The sequence below is a fragment of the Hyla sarda genome, chromosome 9 (genome assembly GCF_029499605.1).
Source record: "Hyla sarda isolate aHylSar1 chromosome 9, aHylSar1.hap1, whole genome shotgun sequence".
NCBI classification, from domain to species: Eukaryota; Metazoa; Chordata; class Amphibia; order Anura; family Hylidae; genus Hyla; species Hyla sarda.
This window is the reverse complement of record NC_079197.1, coordinates 183,569,382-183,589,996: the sequence shown is the minus strand read 5'-3', so window position 1 is coordinate 183,589,996 and position 20,615 is coordinate 183,569,382. Positions and strand designations below refer to the sequence as shown.

General features: G+C 43.9%; 1 protein-coding gene across 3 annotated transcripts in view; it reads right to left on the bottom strand.

Moving 5' to 3' along the window:
• PCDH11X (protocadherin 11 X-linked) overlaps positions 1 to 20,615 on the bottom strand; it is a 1,464,252-nt gene that overhangs the window by 77,475 nt on the left and 1,366,162 nt on the right. Inside the window, exon 6 of one of the 3 annotated variants that reach the window (XM_056538963.1) lies at positions 16,431 to 16,453. The exons of the other annotated variants lie outside the window; for them this stretch is intronic. Within the exon in view, the coding sequence (XP_056394938.1) occupies positions 16,446 to 16,453 (8 nt within the window). The 3' untranslated portion in view covers positions 16,431 to 16,445. Of the gene's footprint in view, positions 1 to 16,430; positions 16,454 to 20,615 lie in introns of those variants that run through there. 3 annotated transcript variants of the gene reach the window in all.

Sequence of the window (20,615 nt, the reverse complement as noted above, 5' to 3'; positions counted from 1 at the left end):
AGGTAAGACGTATAATATGTCCAGATAGTGGGCGGGGAGACAGTCGGCGTGGATAATCGCGGTGCAAGATCACAGAACGCCGGTGTATACTTCCGGATCTCGGATCACAAGTTGGATGTGGCGTCATAGACACCGACACGTGATGGTCATGTGTTCTGTATATATATATATATATATATGTGTGTTTTCAGCTGTTGCAAAATTTCAACTCGCAGCACACCCGAACAGCCTTCGGCTGGGAGTTGTAGTTTTGGAACAGCTGGAGGCACACTGGTTGGGAAACACTGAGATAGATATTTTGGTGACCTATTCCTGGATAACACTTGTGTTTTATGTTTCACGTAGGAGGTCGTCCATATATAAAGCCCTATAGGAGCCCATTACTGCCCATAGATCTGATTCCACATGTGTCAGGTCATCCGGTATTCGCCCTCGCTCCAGCAGTGTCCGGCGCGGTTCTTCGCCACGTCCAGATGATGTTGTTTTGCTCGGCTGATCTGATGCTCGGACGTTGGTTTCCGCACTGACATGTTCGTCTCATTTTCATTTCTGGGCAGAATGAGAGTGAAGGTGGACGGCCTTCATTTATTGTTCATGTGGTGTGAAGAGCAGTCGGAGAGCCGCATTGTGTTCACTGGGATCTGATTGTGTTATACAGTGGCTGATTATGTATTTAGACATTTTAGGCAAATATCTGGGGTCCACGGCTCTGACGGGTGGGGGGTGTTGTCCATGTGCCCATCAAGTTATAATACACAAACTTCTAGCATTATGAGCCAGGGGGTCTGGTCTGGAATCTGCATTGATTTAGGGGTCTGGTCTGGAATCTGCATTTCTTTAGGGGTTTGGTCTGGGGGCTGCATTTATTTAGTAGTCTAGTCTGGTGTCTACGTTTGTTTAGGTGTCTAGTCTGGTGTCTGCCTTTGTTTGGGTGTTTAGTCTGGTCTGGGGTCTGAATTGATTTAGTGGTCTGGTCTGGTGACTGCATTGATTACAAAGGTCTAGGCTGGGAGCTAATTTTATTTAGTTGTATGGTCAAGGATGTGCATTCATTTAAGGGCCTGTACTGGAGTTAGGGGTCTAGTCTAGTCATTTGGGGAGCTGAATTAATTTAGGAGGTTTTGTCAGGTGTCTGTATTGATTTAAGGGTCTGGACTGTGGTCTACAATGATTTAGGAGGTCTAGTCAGGAGTCTATAAATCATGTCTAGGGTCTGCATTGATTTAAGAGGTCTGGTCTGTGGTCTACAATGATTTAGGGGTCTAGTCAGGAGTTTATATTGATTTGGGAGATCTTGTCTAGAGTCTGCATTGATTTAAGAGGTCAGGTCTGGGGTCTGTATTGAATTAGAGGTCTGGTCTGGATTTCAATAACGGTTTGATCTGCGGTCTGCATTGATTTAGGGGTCTGGTCTGGGGTCCGTTTTGGTTTAGGGGTTTGGTCTCGGGTCTGCATTGATCTGAGATCTGGTCTTGAGTCTGCATTGACTTAGGGGTCTGGTCTGGGGTCTGTATTGAATTAGAGGTCTTGTTCTCAGGGTTGTGTTATTGTCTGATCGGGAGTCACAATACATTTTAGGGTTTGGCCTGGGGCCCATTATTTTACACTTATGCCCCTGTTGTGATAGGTTTGGGGGTATTGGACAGCCCTGTAGGTGCAGGGGGTATATGGGGCAGCAGCAGGCACAGTATTGGTTGTAGCAGAAGCAAACCAATAATGAGCAGCGTCGCAGTATGCTATTATTGTAGTGCCACAGCCCTGTGCAATGTAAACATAGTGAGGCTTTTGTAGTATGTATGTATGGGCTTTATGCATCTGGGATAGAAGCACCATGCTAACAGCGTTGTGAGCCACATATGTTATTAGCAATCTCTTACATCTGTATATTGTAACTGCGTTGTACGGTTCCTACGGTTGTACACTGTAGCCCTACATTCACCCCAACCACTGTCCCTATCTACTTGGCCCCAACTGGGTGACGGTCCCTACACTCACTGCACAAGGCTTACACTACATGTAGTCACACATACTGGGTGACAGTCCCTACACTCACTGCACAAGGCTTACACTACATGTAGTCAGACTTAGTGGGTGACAGTCCCTACACTCACTGCACAAGGCTTACACTACATGTAGTCACACATACTGGGTGACAGTCCCTACACTCACTGCTCAAAGGCTTACACTACATGTAGTCAGACTTACTGGATGACAGTCCCTACACTCACTACACAAGGCTTACACTACATGTAGTCACACATACTGGGCCCAAACCAGACAATCACAGCAATTTCAGAGTCATAGTCCAGAGAGAAAGCCAGAAGCAAGCCGGGTCAGAACCAAGTCAGGATCCAAAACAGTCCTGGTAAACCGGGTCAGAACAGGGAATAACGTCAGATACAATACGGAATCCAAGGACAAGGATCAGGGATGCAGGAAGCAATGTACAGCAAGACAGAAGTGACTGTAGAGACTCCAATCATGGACGGTTGTGGCCGCAGCCGCCCATTTAAATCTGGCACTGGCACAACAACTTTGGCGTTACAGATCGGCATCTTAAGACACCCGTCACCCGATATTTTTTATTGTGTCCCCCCCCACCACCACCATCTCTTCTGCATTCACCACACAAGTCTCATTCATACTTGTCCAATTGACATTCTCGGATCTACTCTGACCTTTGCTTTCAGTGTTTAGTCTAGAACAAAAAGAAAAAAGACAATAAAGAATAATGTAATATACCGTAATATGATAGTATACACTATAATAGAAGCAGCGGACGTGTAATGTGATGTCTTTTCTGGTGAGGGATATCAGTCATACATGATATGTGGCAGTGTAGCGTTAACCACCTACACGCTGGTCTCCTGCAGCCGACAGCAGCAAAGCCCTACGGATCGTCCGCTGACACCCGCTGTGCACTACATGATACTACAAGATACATGTCCTGTGTGCACTACATGAATCATGGTGTGCAAATGACTTCTCAGCCCTTATAGATACATGTGTGTGTATGTGTGTATATATATATATATATATATATATATATATATATATATATATGCAAATAAAAAAATGTTGCAGTATCTTGTAATAACCTTTTTTATTGGACTAACAGCATTTTGTAGAGAAGCTTTTGGGATTCCTCCCTTTATCAAGTCTAAAGCAAATCTCAGCTCACAGGCAGAAGACACAGGTTACATCTCACAGATATGCAGGGGTTAAGACAATAGATGTGGAGAATTCACACTAAGATTCTCCACATCTATTGTCTTAACCCCTGCATATCTGTGAGATGTAACCTGTGTCTTCAGCTTGTGAGCTTAGATTTGCTTTGGACTTGATAAAGGGAGGAATCCCGAAAGCTTCTCTACAAAATGCTGTTAGTCCAATAAAAAAGGTTATTACAAGATACTGCAACATTTTATGATTTGCATCTGCATCACTGGACTAACACGGCTACTCAAATTTACTATATATATATATATATATTAGCTGAATACCCGGCGTTGCCCGGTTTTTCCTTCCTAATCCTTGTTGGGGAGGAAAATAAAGGAGGAAGCTTTTGACTTCATATCCCTTCCTCCTTTCCCTACCTCCTTTCCCGTCCTCCTATTCCTTCCTTCTATCCAGACCTCATATCCCGTCCTCATATCTCGACCTCCTATCTCGACCTCCTATCCCATCTTCCTATCCCGTACTCATATCCCGTCCTCCTATCTCGACCTCCTATCCCGTCCATCTATCCTGACCTCCTATCTCGACCTCCTATCCTGACCTTCTATCCCGACTTCCTATCCCGTCCATCTATCCTGACCTCCTATCTCGACCTCCTATCCTGACCTTCTATCCTGACTTCCTATCCCGTCCTCCTATCCCGTCCATCTATCCTGACCTCCTATCTCGACCTCCTATTCTGACCTCCTATCTGGCAAATATATAAGGATACACTGGCAAATGTTTAAATTTTAACATCAGTGTTGAGGGATAGCCAATGTCACTGTATACATCTACCACAGTGGTGCACCCACATTCCTGTACTGACCTCCTATCCCAACCTCCTATTAAGAGCTCCTATCCCATCCTCCTATCCTGTCCTCATATCCTGGCCTCCTATCCCGACCTCATATACCGTCCTCCTATCCCGACCTCCCATCCCGACCTCCTATCCCGTCCTCCTATCCCGACCCATAATATATGTACCAGGTATTGAAATATCTCCAGCCATACAGAAGTTATGTGGGAACATACATTTACCATTGATTTGCATGGGACTTTAAACAAAAACCCCGACCCTCACAAATGGGGGTAGTTAAGGGTTAAATTAACTATCCTATATTTTAAGTGGATATATAGGTAACATGTGACCAAGTATTATGGAAATATCTCCAGCCGTTTGGAAGTTATGCAGTAACATATATTTCCCATTGACTTGTATGGCACTTTAAACATAAACCCCACCCCTGGCAAATGGGGGGGGGGGGGGGGAGTAAGGGTTAAATTACCTATCCTATGTTTGTTGTTGACATATAAGTAACATGTGGCCAAGTTTCATGTTAATATCTTTAGCCGTTTGGGTGTGATGCTGGAACATACACACATATATATACATACACACATTGAGTTTTATATATATATATATATATATATATATATATATATATATACATACATACACTGTGTATATGATGTAAATACTATATATACTCACTACTGTATAAATATTTCTATTAGAAAAACTGAGCATGTTTCATTCACAGACGCATTTCAGTCTACAGCGCCATCTATCTGTAGCCTTAAATACAGTCAATTGGAATCCTACTGCATCTGCAGCTAAATATGTTGTCTCCTGAAGACCCTACAACCTATTAGGGCATATGCACATTGCAATGGAAGGGTTCCCCTTTATGAGCCGGGGGGTGGACTTAGTACAACGACTGAACGGCAGCAGCTCATACAGATATGTTCCTTCCCCCCCATTCCTGACATCTCGCATCTGTTTGCAGTTGTTACCTGACATAATAAGTATCATGAGACCCATTGAAGATGCTGCATCACGAAATCATTGGGCTTTATATGGTGCATACTAATCACTGTCAGACTTATTGTTCACATACACCAGTGGTCTCCAAACTGTGGACCTCCAGATGTTGCAAAACTATAACTCCCAGCATGCCCGGACAGCCAACGGCTGTCCGGGCATGCTGGAAGTTGTAGTTTTGCAACATCTGGAGGTCCACAGTTTGGAGACTTCTAACCTAAATTACATGTGATACATATGGAAACACCAATTCAGAGTCTTGCAAACGCTTCTGGCCAATACTCCTACCCAAAAAACTACTGGAGTAAGGACAGAGACTATTAGTAGCTGTAACGGAGCTGGATGTGGATCCTCTACCTGTGTGGCGATGACTCGGACCGTATCGGGGAGCGGAGTCTAAGGTGCCACTGGTCTTCACCAGAGACCGCTGCAAGGCAGGATGGGCTTTCTGCGTCAGGCGACACCCAGGTCGCTACCCCCGACATGGCTCGACCACACAGGCAGCTGGGCAAGACAAGGTACCGAAGGAGGAGGCTATAGCGTAGTCAACGTAGCAGAAGGTCAAGGCAGGCGGCAAAGGTTCATAGTCAAAAAACTTAGCAGGAAGGTCTGGATACACGGGTATGGCAAACAGGCAATAGGGAACGCTTTCTTTCAGGCAATAGGCACTGAAGATCCGGCAGGGGGGTGTGGGAGGTGCAACAACTTATAATGTGCTGTCAGGTGCTTTTAATAATTATGGGCGTACTGGCCCTTTAAATTTCAAAGCTCCGGATCGTGCTCCCTGAGGAACGGGGACGTGTGCACCAGAGCTGAGAGAGTGAGAACGATGCAGGAGCGAGACGAGGTGAGTGATGGGCCGGGATTCGCATGCGGGAACGTTCCGTGATGCGAATCCCGGCTCTGTCGGCGGTCGGGGACACTGCGCTCACAGCCGGGGGTGCTTGCGGCCGGAGCGCAGTGTGTAACAGTCGTGCCTCATTGGCGGGATTGATAATTTATTCCATATTTTCTATTATGTAGTTATGAAAATCAGTAACTAGTTAGCTATCCCTTATCTGTCCCTAGACCTATTCCTGAACTATAAACTGAACAATGGACACCAGTAATTACATCTTGGTATATGACCACACAGGCATAAAGTTAAAAGTGGGCACCGACAGAGCATGCTGGTGATGTAAAGTTTACTGGGAGACCGTAGCAAACCAAGAGCGCATGCGCAGTCTGCTACGGACTTCGCATTTAGCGTAGGGCGAGCGTATGCAGCGCCATGAGCATAGCTTGCTAGCATAGTCAGCAGTCTGAAGTAAACTGCTTGCGTATGTGCAGCTTGTTACAGACTTCGCGGTTAGTTTGCTAGTCTAGTCAGGGGTCCGTAGTCAGCGCACGTGCTCGCAGTTTACTACGGGCTGCTGACTATGCTTGCTAGCAAACTACCCTCGTGACGCAGTATTTGTTTGCCCTATGCTAACTGTGAAGTCCGTAGTAAACTGTGCACGCGCTCCCGGTTTCCTATGGATTCATAATAATAAACTTTACATCCCCGCCACTAGGACCACTCAGAAATGCGCCATCTCCATAGAGGGCAATGCATTTCCGGGTGGATCTTGCAGAAAGAAATGACAAGTCAATTCTTTCTGCGGAGGCCAAAATCCAAATTTCCGTGACAGATGTTTCCACCGCAAAAATTCTGCCGCGTGCAGGGTGCAGCAGAATCCTTTTTGAAAACAATGGCACTCCAAACTTCTTCTGCCGAAATATGTTTGAACATTCTGAAAAGGTTAACACTGTGATATCAGCAACTTCAACCAGTTAAAAAACTAATAACCAAAAGGTGGGGAAACTGAAACAATTTGTTGGGCAACAGAATTAACACTGTAAATAAACACTCGGAGCGTAAAATATAATCCTCACAGAACTGCAAGAGCAAAGGATACTCAAAGACAGACTAACCAATAGGCTATAGGAACTCATTTATATGAGCCAGAGCTGAACAGTTCTGACCAACTGATCCACAAAGTTGCAGATTAATAGGAGAAAACAATATAGCAGGAAGATTTCCGCTTTTTTTTTTATTTTATTTTTTTCAATCATCCGGTTCCAGAAAGTTAAACAGATTTGTAAATTACTTCTATTTAAAAATCTTAATCCTTCTAGTACTTATCCGCTTCTATTTGCTACACAGGAAGTTGTTTTCTTTTTGAATTTCCTTTCTGTCTGACCACAATGCTCTCTGCTGACATCTCTGTCCATTTTAGGGACTGTCCAGAGTAGGAGCAAATCCCCATAGCAAACCTCTCCTTCTCTGGACAGTTCCTAAAATGGACAGAGGAGTCAGCAGAGAGCACTGTGGTCAGACAGAAAGGGAATTCAAAAAGAAAACAACTTCCTGTAGACCAAATAGAAACTGATAAGTACTGGAAGGATTAACATTTTTAAATAGAAGTCACTAACAAATCTGTTTAACTTTCTGGCACCAGACTTGCATTGAGGGGAGCGTGGCGTCATGACTCCACCGCCCGCTCCCAGTGTTCTAAACATATGCTGGGTGCTGCACAGAGTCGCGGGGGTCCCATTGGTGGGATCCCAGCGATCAGACATCTTATTCTCTATTCAGAGAGGGGATAAGATGTCTAAGGGCGAAGTACCCTTTTAAAGAGACCCCTTACCCCAAATAGATGTCATCATTGTGATAAATGTTCCATTCATATTCCTGTCCAATTTGTTTGAATTGCATTTAATCTGTAGTTAACCCCTTGTTGGTCCTTGTATTCTGTCGGTTTGTTGTCTACAGTCATTAATATAGACGCCTGCGTCACGTTGCGGCCTCCTGGTCTGGCGGCTCAGGAAGGAGATCTCCGCACTGCAGATTTCTAATAAAGATAATCACAATAATTAGTCTCATGATCAGTTTTGTGGCTCCGTGGCTGAGATATCGTCTCTCATTAGGGACATTAAGGAAATGATTATGTAGGTCAGTAATGGTGCTCGGCTGGCGGGAGTATTGATGGCCGCTCGGCTTTGGAGGTGACCCAGAGGGGCGTCTTCTCAGCTCGCTTCAGGCTTTTTATAGACCCCATATAAATGACCGTTCTGCACTCTTGGGACAAGAGAACACCAGATTAGTCCTGAACCCCGGATACAAGAGGAGAAGATGATGTTCACCCACAGGAACGTGTACAGACATTGTAGGGGCCAAGTGAAGACATGAGCAGGTCACTTACCTTGATATTACTGCAGCGCTGTCCAGGAAAAAGGGCCCTGAGGGAGGAGGCATCAAGAAAGCAGGGGCCCAAGACCCCTTTAGTCTATGTGTGCAGAACCCTCTTCACCCAGCAGCTCCAGAGACGACTCTTCATACCTCCAGTCTATACCAAGAGACCCTCAAAGTCCTGTCAAACCAACTCATTCCCTGAAGGCATGGAGATCGATTGTAGAGTCGCTTTCATGTGCGGTATTACAGCTTTACTCCATTCACCTCAACTCAGCTTGTAACACCACAAACAACCTGACAGCAAGAGGGGCGCTGTTTCTAGAAGAATGCAGCTATGTTTTTTCTAATCTTGGATAATACCTTTTAGCAGTAAAGTGGTTTCTCCAAGGAAAACCCTGTGTATGTATATATATATATATATATATATATATATATATATATATATATATATATATATATACATATATATATATATATACACTGCACTGATGAGTAATGAGATTAAAACACAACATTAATTGATATACTGATAAAAGCTCCAAATGGTGAAAAAGTATTATTAACCCCTTGGGGACGGAGCCCATTATGACCCTAAGGACGGGAGCATTTTTTTTGCAAATCTGACCACTGTCACTTTAAGCACTAATAACTCTGGAATGCTTTTACTTATAAATTTGATTCCTAGATTGTTTTTTCGTGACATATTCTACTTTATGTTAGTGGTAAATTTTTGGCGATACTTGCATCCTTTCTTGGTGAAAAATTCAAAAATGTCATGAAAAATGTAAAAATTTTGCATTTTTCTAACTTTGAAGCTCTCTGCTTATAAGGAATATGGATATTCCAAATAAATTATATATTGATTCACATATACAATATGTCTACTTTATGTTTGCATCATAAAGTTGATGAGTTTTTACTTTTGGAAGACACCAGAGGGCTTCAAAGTTCAGCAACAATTTTCCAATTTTTTGCAAAATTTTCAAAATCGGAATTTTTCAGGGACCAGTTCAGGTTTGAAGTGGATTTGAAGGGTCTTCTGGTTAGAAATACCCCATAAATGACCCCATTATAAAAACTGCACCCCTCAAAGTATTCAAAATGACATTCAGTCAGCGTTTTAACCCTTTAGGTGTTTCACAGGAATAGCAGCAAAGTGAAGGAGAAAATTCTAAATCTTAATTTTTTACACTTGCATGTTCTTGTAGACCCAGTTTTTGAATTTTTACAAGGGGTAAAAGGAAAAAAATCCTCTTAAAATGTGTAACCCAATTTCTCTCGAGTAAACAAATACCTCATATGTGTATGTTAAGTGTTCGGCGGGTGCACTAGAGGGCTCAGAAGCGAAGGAGCAACAATGGGATTTAGGAGAGTGAGTTTTTCTGAAATGGTTTTTGGGGGGCATGTCCCATTTAGGAAGCCCCTATGGTGCCAGGACAGCAAAAAAAAACACATTGCACACTATTATGGAAACGACACCCCTCAAGGAACATAACAAGGGGTACGGTGAGCCTTAACACCCCACAGGTGTTTGACAACTTTTTGTTAAAGTCGGATGTGTAAATGAAAAAAAAATATTTTTCCACTAAAATGCTGGTTTTTCCCCAAATTTTACTTTTTTACAAAGGGTAATAGGAGAAAATGCCCCCCAAAATTTGTAACCCCAATTCTTCTGAGTATGGAAATACCCCATGTTTGGACGTCAAGTGCACTGTGAGCGAACTACAATGCTCAGATGAGAAGGAGCGCCATTGAGCTTTTAGAGAGATAATTTGTTTGGAATGGAAGTCGGGGGCCATGTGCATTTACAAAGCCCCCCCGTGGTGCCAGAACAGTGGACCCCCCCACATGTGACACCATTTTGGAAACTACACCCCTCACGGAATGTAATAAGGGGTACAGTGAGCATTTACACCCCACTGGCGTTTGACAGATCTTTGGAACAGTGGGCTGTGCAAACAAAAAAAATTTATTTTTCATTTTCACGTACCACTGTTCCAAAAATCTGTCAGACCCCTGTGGGGTGTAAATGCTCACTGTACCCCTTATTACATTCCGTGAGGGGTGTAGTTTCCAAAATGGGGTCACATGTGGGTATTTATTTTTTTGCATTTATGTCAGAACCGCTGTAAAATCAGCCACCCCTGTGCAAATCACCAATTTAGGCCTCAAATGTACATAGTGCGCTCTCACTCCTGAGCCTTGTTGTGCGTCCGCAGAGCATTTTACGCCCACATATGGGGTATGTCCGTACTCAGGAGAAATTGCGTTACAAATTTTGGGGGTCTTTTTTTCCTTTTACCTCTTGTGAAAATAAAAAGTAAATGGCAACACCAGCATGTTAGTGTAAAAAATTTTTTTTTTACACTAACAGGCTGGTGTAGACCCCAACTTTTCCTTTTCATAAGGGGTAAAAGGAGAAAAAGCCCCCCAAAATGTGTAGTGCAATTTCTCCCGAGTACGGAAATACCCCATATGTGTCCCTAAACTGTTTCCTTGAAATACGACAGGGCTCCAAAGTGAGAGAGCACCATGCGCATTTGAGGACTAAATTAGGGATTGCATAGGGGTGGACATAGGGGTATTCTACGCCAGTGATTCCCAAACAGGGTGCCTCCAGCTGTTGCCAAACTCCCAGCATGTCTGGAAAGTCAGTGGCTGTCCGAAAATGCTGGAAGTTGTTGTTTTGCAACAGCTGGAGGCTCCGTTTCGGAAACACTGCTGTACAATACGTTTTTCATTTTTATTGGGGGGGGGGGCAGTGTAAGGGGGTGTTTATGTAGTGTTTTACTCTTTATTATGTGGTAGTATAGTGTAGTGTTTTTAGGGTACATTCGCACTGGCGGGTTACGGTGAGTTTCCCGCTATGAATTTGCGCTGCGGCGAAAAATTTGCCGCAGCTCATATTTGAAGCAGGAAACTTGCTGTAAACCCGCCCGTGTGAATGTACCCTGTACGTTCACATGGGGGGGGGGGGGAGGGCAAACCTCCAGCTGTTTCAAAACTACAACTCCCAGCATGCACGGTCTGTCATTACATGCTGGGAGTTGTAGTTTTGCAACAGCTGGAGGCACACTGGTTGGAAAACCTTCAGTTAGGTTATGTTACCTAACTCAGTATTTTTCAACCAGTGAGCCTCCAGCTGTTGCAAAACTACAACTCCCAGCATGCACGGTCTATCAGTACATGCTGGGAGTTGTAGTTTTGAAACAGCTGGAGGCACACTGGTTGGAAAATACTGAGTTGGGTTCTGTTACCTAACTCAGTATTTTCCAACCAGTGTGCCTCCAGCTGTTGCAAAACTACAATTCCCAACATGTCTGATCACAGAAGGGCATGCTAGGAGATGTAGTTATGCAACAGCTGTAGGTACGCAACTACAACTCCCAGCATGCCGAGACAGCTGTTTTCTGTGTGGGCATGCTGGAATTTGTAGTTTTGCAACATCTGGAGTGCTACAATTTAGAGACCACTGAACAGTGATCTCCAAACTGTGGACCTCCAGATGTTGCAAAACTACAACTCCCAGCATGCCCAGACAGCAAACAGCCTGTGTGGGCATGCTAGGAGTTGTAGTTTTGCAAGATCTAGAGGGCAATATAGAGATCACTGTGCAGTGGTCTCTAAACTGCAGACCTCCAGCTGTTGCAAAACTACAAATTCCAGCATGCCCACACAGCAAACAGCTGTCTGGGCATGCTGGGAGTTGTAGTTTTGCAACATCTGGAGGGCTACAGTCTAGAGACCACAATAGTGGTCTCAGACTGTAGCCCTCTAGATGTTGCTAGGCAACTACTCACCGGCTTCCGTCGCATCCGGGAGCCGTCCTCTTCTGCCGCACGCCGCCAGATCTCCGTTGCCGCTGCCGATCCCCGTCGCTCCGCTGCCTCTGGAGGGGTAAGTGGTCTCCGGCGCCGCTCCTCTTCGTTTTCCCCGTTCTGCCCCGCCTATTGTGGGTGGGCAGGACGGGGAAAACAAAAGTAAACCCCTCCGCCCCAGATCTGCTATTGGTGGTCGCGTCTAGACCACCAATAGTAGAGATAGGAGGGAAGGCAACCCTGCCACCTCACTCCTATCGCTTCAGGGGGATCCTGGGTGTCTTAGACACCCGCGATCCCCCTTCTATTCCGGGTCACCGGGTCACCATAGACCCGTAATGACCCGGAATTGGCGCAAATCGCAAGTGTGAATTCACTTGCGATTTGCGCCGATCGCCGACATGGGGGGGTCTAATGACCCCCCTGGGCATTTGCACGGGGTGCCTGCTGATAGATATCAGCAGTCACCCCGGCGCGATCCCCGCCCGGCGCGCGGCGGGGGCCGAAATTCCCACGGGCGTATGGATACGCCCTTCGTCCTTAAGTACCAGGACGCAAGGGCGTATGCATACGCCCTTCGTCCCCAACAGGTTAAAGACACACGTTTCTATGTGCCGCCATCATAGTGTCCACACTAAGTGTAGTAAATCACAGCAGTCTCGTATCCATGATGGCTCGGTTATAGGTATGGTGGTACAGTGGTTAGCAGGCTGAATCCATCATCTAGTATGATAGCTCAGGCTTAGTGGTTACAGGGGTACTCCGGAAAATATATATTTGTGCCAGAAAGCTAAACAGATTTGTAAATGACTTCTATTTAAAAATCTTAATCCTTCCAGTACATATCAGCTGCTGTATGCTCCACAGGAAGTTATTTTCTTTTTTAATTTCCTTTCCAGTCTGACCACAGTGCTCTCTGCTGACACCTCTGTCCATGTCAGGAACTGTGCAGAGCAGGAGAGGTTTGCTATGGGAATTTGCTCCTACTCTGGACAGTTCCTGAGACAGACAGAGGTGTCAGCAGAGAGCACTGTTGTCAGACAGAAAAGATCAACTCAACTTTAGCAGCTGATAAGTACTGGAAGGATTAAGATTTTTTTTAATAGAAGTAATTTACAAATCTGTTTAACTTTCTGGCACCAGTTGTTTTTTTTTATTTTTTATTTTTTTTTATAAAAAATATTTATCCGGAGTACCCCTTTAACGCTCTCCAGTTGCAACACTCTGATCCCAGGTTTAGGTCGTGAAGAACATCTACTTGGAGTTTACATGTTTTTTTTTTTCCTCTAATTTATGGTTCCTTCCGGAATATTTTAGTATGTGACAATCCTGTTTTACATCTATGAATTGTACAATGGAGCAGAATTCTCCATATTATTAGGGATTTCTAAACGTTTCTCGCTCTCGACTTGTCTCAGGAGTAGTGATGAGTGGCAGCGGCCATATTTGAACGTGTGATATTTTGCGAAAATATTGACAATTATTCGTCCTATGTTCACAAAATCCGCATATTCGCTATGTTTGTTAATTTTTTTCCGTGCAAAAAGTTGCATAGAAATGATCATGTGGAAAGAAAGATTATTCATCATTACGAATATTTAACACTATATTCGAAATATTAGCAAAATTGCGAAGTGCCGATATTCGCGAAAAAAATTAGCATTATGAAAATTTGTGCTGAACACTAATCAGGAACCGTTTTCTGATTTCTGACCAGCATTGCGCGCTGTCGCAGGGCGCCGGGCTCCCTTTTCTCGCTGGTGTTGGTAACTGAGATAAGCAGTAATGGTGATGGGTCAGTTCTAGTGGTTGATGAGAAGCGGCCATATGTTTAGCACTGAGGCTGCAGATGGTGTAAAGGTCGATGATTAGAGAATAAAGCTAAAAAAAAAATAACTTCCTGCTCCTCAGGGCTGGAGAATCCCGACTTCGTCCCCGTAACCTTGGGCAAGTCGCTCAAAGTGAGACTCCGACGGCCGACCCTACAGATCGGACTCCAATTCGCTGCGCCAAAGTTGGATTGTAAGGGGGTTAAACTGTATCGGAAGCCGCTGTAAGAGACGGCGTTATATCGGGATCACTGACCGGTGCGGAAACGAGAGGCATCAACAACCGTGAATGTTTGTTATACCACTAAGTTCTATATCGCAACGTGTTCATTACGGGGCGTCTATATTTGCTGCACAAATGTCAAGTAGCAGATTCTATTTGTAGATCTCCACCTGCTCCGTATTATTCCGTGTCAGCTCGGCTCTGCTTCCTCAGGACTCGGCTACAATCAATATCTCCAGTTTAGCTGCATTGTCTGTTATCTCACGTCCACATGGCGGAATTTTCAAGCGGAATCTGCCGAAAAAATTCAGCTTGGGAATTCCGCTGCAGCAGAGTCCTATTGATTTCAGTTTGATTCTATTGAACTGTTCACACGGCGCAATTTCCAGTGTCTGCAGAAACAATGAACAAGTTCGATATTTCTGCGGACTCAGCTCAGAAATGCATTGCTCTCTATGAAGACGGCTCATTTCTGAGCCGTCCTAAAACCAACGGAAATGCCTGCACCAGTTTCCCAACCAGGAGGCCTCCAGCTGTTGCTAAACTACAACTCCCAGCATGTTGGACTATATAATAGTATATAGTATAGGTCAGTGTTTCCCAACCTGGAGGCCTCCAGCTGTTGCTAAACTACAACTCCCAGCATGCCCAGACAGCCGTTGGCAACAGCTGGAGGAACCCCTGGCTGGAAAACACTGAGCTATACTATATACTACTATATAGTCCAACATGCTGGGAGTTGTAGTTTGGCAACAGCTGGAGGCACCCCTGGCCTATACTATATACTACTATATAGTCCAACATGCTGGGAGTTGTAGTTTTGCAACAGCTGGAGGCACTCCTGGTTGGGAAACACTGACCTATACTATATACTACTATATAGCCCAATATGCTGGGAGTTGTAGTTTGGCAACAGCTGGAGGCACCCCTGGCCTATACTATATACTACTATATAGTCCAACATGCTGGGAGTTGTAGTTTTGCAACAGCTGGAGGCACCCCTGGCTGGAAAACCCTGACCTATATTATATACTACTAAATAGTCCAACATGCTGGGAGTTGTACTTTTGCAGCAGCTGGAGGCACCCCGTTTGGTAAACACTGACCTATACTATATACTACTATATAGTCTAACATGCTGGGAGTTGTAGTTTTGCAACAGCTGGAGGCACCCTTGGTTGGAAAACACTGACTTATACTATATACTACTATATAGTCTAACATGCTGGGAGTTGTAGTTTGGCAACAGCTGGAGGCACCCTTGGTTGGAAAACACTGATCTATACTATATATAATATTATACAGTCTAACATGCTGGAAGTTGTAGTTTTGCAACAGCTGGAGACACACGGGTTGGGAAACACTGGCCAACACTGATACATTGTAACAATCCTATTAACATGTGTCTGGTCACCGTATTGCTGGTAGTTGCCGGTTGTGTATCAATATTAGTGTTGCTCGCGAATATTCGCAATTCGAATATTATTCGCGAATATCGCATATTCGCGAATTCGCGAATTTCGCGAATATAGCGCTATATATTCGTAATTACGAATATTCTTTTATTTTTTTTATTTTTTTTATTTTTTCACAGTACACATCACAGTGATCACCCCTCTCTGCTTCCAGCTTGTGTGGTGTAAAGAAGGCTGTAATACTACTGTGTGAGACTGGCGTGCGAAAATTCGCATATGCGAAAATTTGCATATGCTAATTTCCGCATATGCGAATTTTCATGTGTTAATTTTCGCATACACGTATTTTCGCATACGCGAAAATAAAACAAGAATATAACGAATATGCGAATATTCGCGAATATATGACGAATATTCGTCCATATATTCGCGAATATTCGCGAATTCGAATATCGCCTATGCCGCTCAACACTAATCAATATATATAATTTGTGTATTTATACTATTTTCCCATCATTTCACTTATTTTTCACAATACAAAAAAATTGTATTTTTATACATTTATGATGTTCCGTGGTCTCATGAACACAACCCCTGTCCATATAGGCACATAGAATTTGTAGAAGGGGTTTCACTTATGTAGGGTTCAGTTCTGGGGGAATGACCAGGATTAGAAAGATAGAAAAGCTTAAAAAAATAAAAAAATAAATAAAACCACCACCCCTGTCCTCAGTTTGTGACTGGTATTGCAGTTCAGTTTCATGGAACTGCATGGAATGGAGTTGTAATACCAAACACACTCCAAGGGCAGGGGTGGCGCTGTTGTTGGCCTTACTTTTCAGCAGCTCTCTCCTCCTCGCCCTCCATTCTCCATTGATGTCTATGGGAAGCTGTAATCTGATCCCTCAGTGAGCTGATACATCTCAAGACAGGTGTAGGCAAAAAGTGAATGAATGAGTTGAGAAAAGAAGCTCGGTAAGTGAATGAGGCATTTTTCTCTGATAAGATATATTACAAAGTTTCCTATAATTGCTTGTACTATTGATCTATGCAAGTTACGTGTACTATTGTTCTATGCAAGGTTAAGCTAATAATTCTAGTGAAGAATCATGAAAGTCTTGGTCAGTGTTTCCCAACCTGGGTGCCTCCAGCTGTTGCAAAACTACAACTCCCAGCATGCCCAGACATCCAACGGCTGTCTGGGCATGCAGGGAGTTGTAGTTTTGCAACAGCTGGAGGCAAAGTCTTTCATGCGACTATCAAGAAACCAAGAGTCGTGTAAACAAAAGGTTTCAAAAAGTAGAAGACTCTGTTGCCTAAATACCAGCTTAAGGTCTGACTTTGTCGCTATCATTTGCTTCAGGCCGTTCCGTTCATTTAACATTCTATGAAATCCTTCCACAAACGCTTCCTCATCCAGTCAGATCCTTTGCCGCTCTGTTTGCTCTTGTGAACTTTCCCTTGAACTGTTTTTACTGATTCTTCTTCAACTTGAAAAGAAGAAAAATGTCCTTTTAAATGGACCCGAAAAGAATGTTTATTTATTTGTTGCTAAGTCCGCACCTGTCCACCACTGTGCACTGAAAGAGTGGGACGAGCGCTTGATGTTTGCAGTAGGTCTCGCGTTCCATCTATAGTGACATTGGGGGGGGGGGGGGAGTGTGTGCAGAAGGTAAGGAGTGTTATAAAGGGGGAGGTTATACACACATATATATATATTAGCTGAGTACCCGGCGTTGCCCGGTTTTTCCTTCCTAATCCTGGTTGGGGAGGAAAATAAACAGAGGAAGAAGCTTTTCACTTCATATCCCGTCCTCATATATTGTTGTCATATCCCAAACCCATATCCGTCCTCCTATCCCGACCTCCTATCCCGACCTCCTATCCCGACCTCCTATCCCGTCCTCCTATCCCGTCCTCCTATCCCGTCTTCCTATCTCGACCTCCTATCCTGTCCTCATATCCCGTCCTCCTATCCCGACCTCCTATCCCGTCTTCCTATCCCGTCCTCCTATCCCGTCCTCCTATCCCGTCCTCATATCCCGTCCTCCTATCCCGTCCTCTTATCCCGACCTCCTATCCCGACCTCCTATCCCGACCTCCTATCCCGTCCTCTTATCCCGACCTCCTATCCCGTCTTCCTATCCCATCCTCCTATCCCGTCCTCCTATCCCGACCTCCTATCCCGACCTCCTATCCCGACCTCCTATCCCGTCCTCTTATCCCGACCTCCTATCCCGTCCTCCTATCCCGTCCTCCTATCCCGTCCTCCTATCCCGACCTCCTATGCCGTCCTCCTATCCCGACCTCCTATCCCGTCCTCCTATCCCGACCTCCTATCCCGACCTCCTATCCCGACCTCCTATCTTGACCTCATCCCGTCCTCATATTCCGACCTGTAATATGTGACCAGTTATTGAAATATCTCCAGCCATATGGAAGTTATGTGGGAACATACATTTCCCATTGATTTTCCTTGGACTTTAAACAAAAACCCTGACCCTCACAAATGGGGGTAGTTAAGGGTTAAATTAACTATCCTATATTTTAAGTGGACATATAGGTAACATGTGACCAAGTATTATGGAAATATCTATCGCCTTTTGGAAGTTATGCAGTAACATATATTTCCCATTGACTTGTATGGGACTGTAAACATAAACCCCGCCCCTGGCAAATGGGGGTGAGTAAGGGTTAAATCACCTATCCTATGTTTGTTGTTGACATATAAGTAACATGTGGCCAAGTTTCATGTTAATATCTTTAGCTGTTTCGACGTGATGCTGGAACATTCACACACGTCAAGTTTTATGTATATAGATTAGATAATAATTAATTATAAATATATATGTGGCCTCTTTTTATACAATCTGAAGGTTTTCAGAATGTAGCTGATATGTATTCATTCATCTATTTTAATTATAGGTAACTAAAGTATATTCAAAAAATATATATGTATATATACATTTAGGCATGAAGACGTGGCAAAGACAACAGGGATTCTTTAAGTGACGTGAATCTAAATGGTTGGTTGTAAATGTGACATGGTTGTTGGTGCCAGACTGACTGGTCTCCTGGGATTTTCACACACAAGCATCTGTTTCTGGTATTGCAGTTCTGGCCCCTTAGTACCTATTGATCCTGGTATAAACACCACAGCCTGAGTATTGTTACTGATCATGTCCGTCCCTTTATGACCACAGTGGACCCATCATCTGATGATACTTCCAGCAGGATAATGCCCCATGTCACATGACATCATCTCATACAGGACAATGAGGTCACATGACATCATCTCATACAGGACAATGAGGTCACATGACACCATCTCATACAGGACAAGGAGGTCACATGACATCATCTCATACAGGACAATGAGGTCACATGATATCATCTCATACAGGACAATGAGGTCACATGACATCCTCTCATACAGGACAATGAGGTCACATGACACCATCTCATACAGGACAAGGAGGTCACATGACATCATCTCATACAGGACAATGAGGTCACATGATATCATCTCATACAGGACAATGAGGTCACATGATATCATCTCATACAGGACAATGAGGTCACATGACACCATCTCATACAGGACAATGAGGTCACATGACATCATCTCATACAGGACAATGAGGTCACATGATATCATCTCATACAGGACAATGAGGTCACATGACATCCTCTCATACAGGACAATGAGGTCACATGACATCATCTCATACAGGACAATGAGGTCACATGACATCATCTCATACAGGACAATGAGATCACATGACATCATCTCATACAGGACAATGAGATCACATGACATCATCTCATACAGGACAATAAGATCACATGACATCATCTCATACAGGACAATGAGGTCACATGACATAATCTCATACAAGACCATGAGGTCACATGACATCATCTCATACAGGACAATGAGGTCACATGACTTCATCTCATACAGGACAATGAGATCACATGACATCATCTCATACAGGACAATGAGGTCACATGACATCATCTCATACAGGACAATGAGGTCACATGACATCATCTCATACAGGACAATGAGGTCACATGACTCCAATGGTCTCCACGATCACCAGATCTCATCCAGTAGATCACCGCTGGGATGTGGTGGAACAGGAGATTCTCATAATTTATCCGACAAATCTACAGCAAATGTGTGATTCCAAAATGTCCATATAGAGGAACTGTGTGATGTCATCATGTCCATATGGAGGAACTGTGTGATGTCATCATGTCCATATAGAGGAACTGTGTGATGTCATCATGTCTATATGGAGGAACTTTGTGATGTCATCATGTCTATATGGAGGAACAGTGTGATGTCATCATGTCTATATGGAGGAATTGTGTGATGTCATCATGTTCATACGGAGGAACTGTGTGATGTCATCATGTCCACATAGAAGAACTGTGTGATGTCTTTATGTCTATATGGAGGAACAGTGTGATGTCATCATGTCCATATGGAGGAACTGTGTGATGTCATCATGTACATATGGAGGAACTGTGTGATGTCATCATGTACATATGGAGGAACTGTGTGATGTCATCATGTTCATATGGAGGAACTGTGTGATGTCATCATGTCCATATGAAGCAACTGTGTGATGTCATCATGTCCATATGGAGGAAGTGTTTGATGTCATCATGTCCATATGGAGGAACTGTGTGATGTTATCATGTCCATATGGAGAAACTGTGTGATGTCATCATGTCCATATAGAGGAACTGTGTGATGTCATCATGTCTATATGGAGGAACTGTGTGATGTCATCATGTCTATATGGTGGAACTGTGTGATGTCATCATGTCTATATGGAGGAACTGTGTGATGTCATCATGTCTATATGGAGGAACTGTGTGATGTCATCATGTCTATATGGAGGAACTGTGTGATGTCGTCATGTCCATATGGAGGAACTGTGTGATGTCATCATGTCCATATGGAAGAACTGTGTGATGTCATAATGTCCATATGGAGGAACTGTGTGATGTCATCATGTCCATATGGGGGAACTGTGTGATGTCATCATGTCCATATGGGG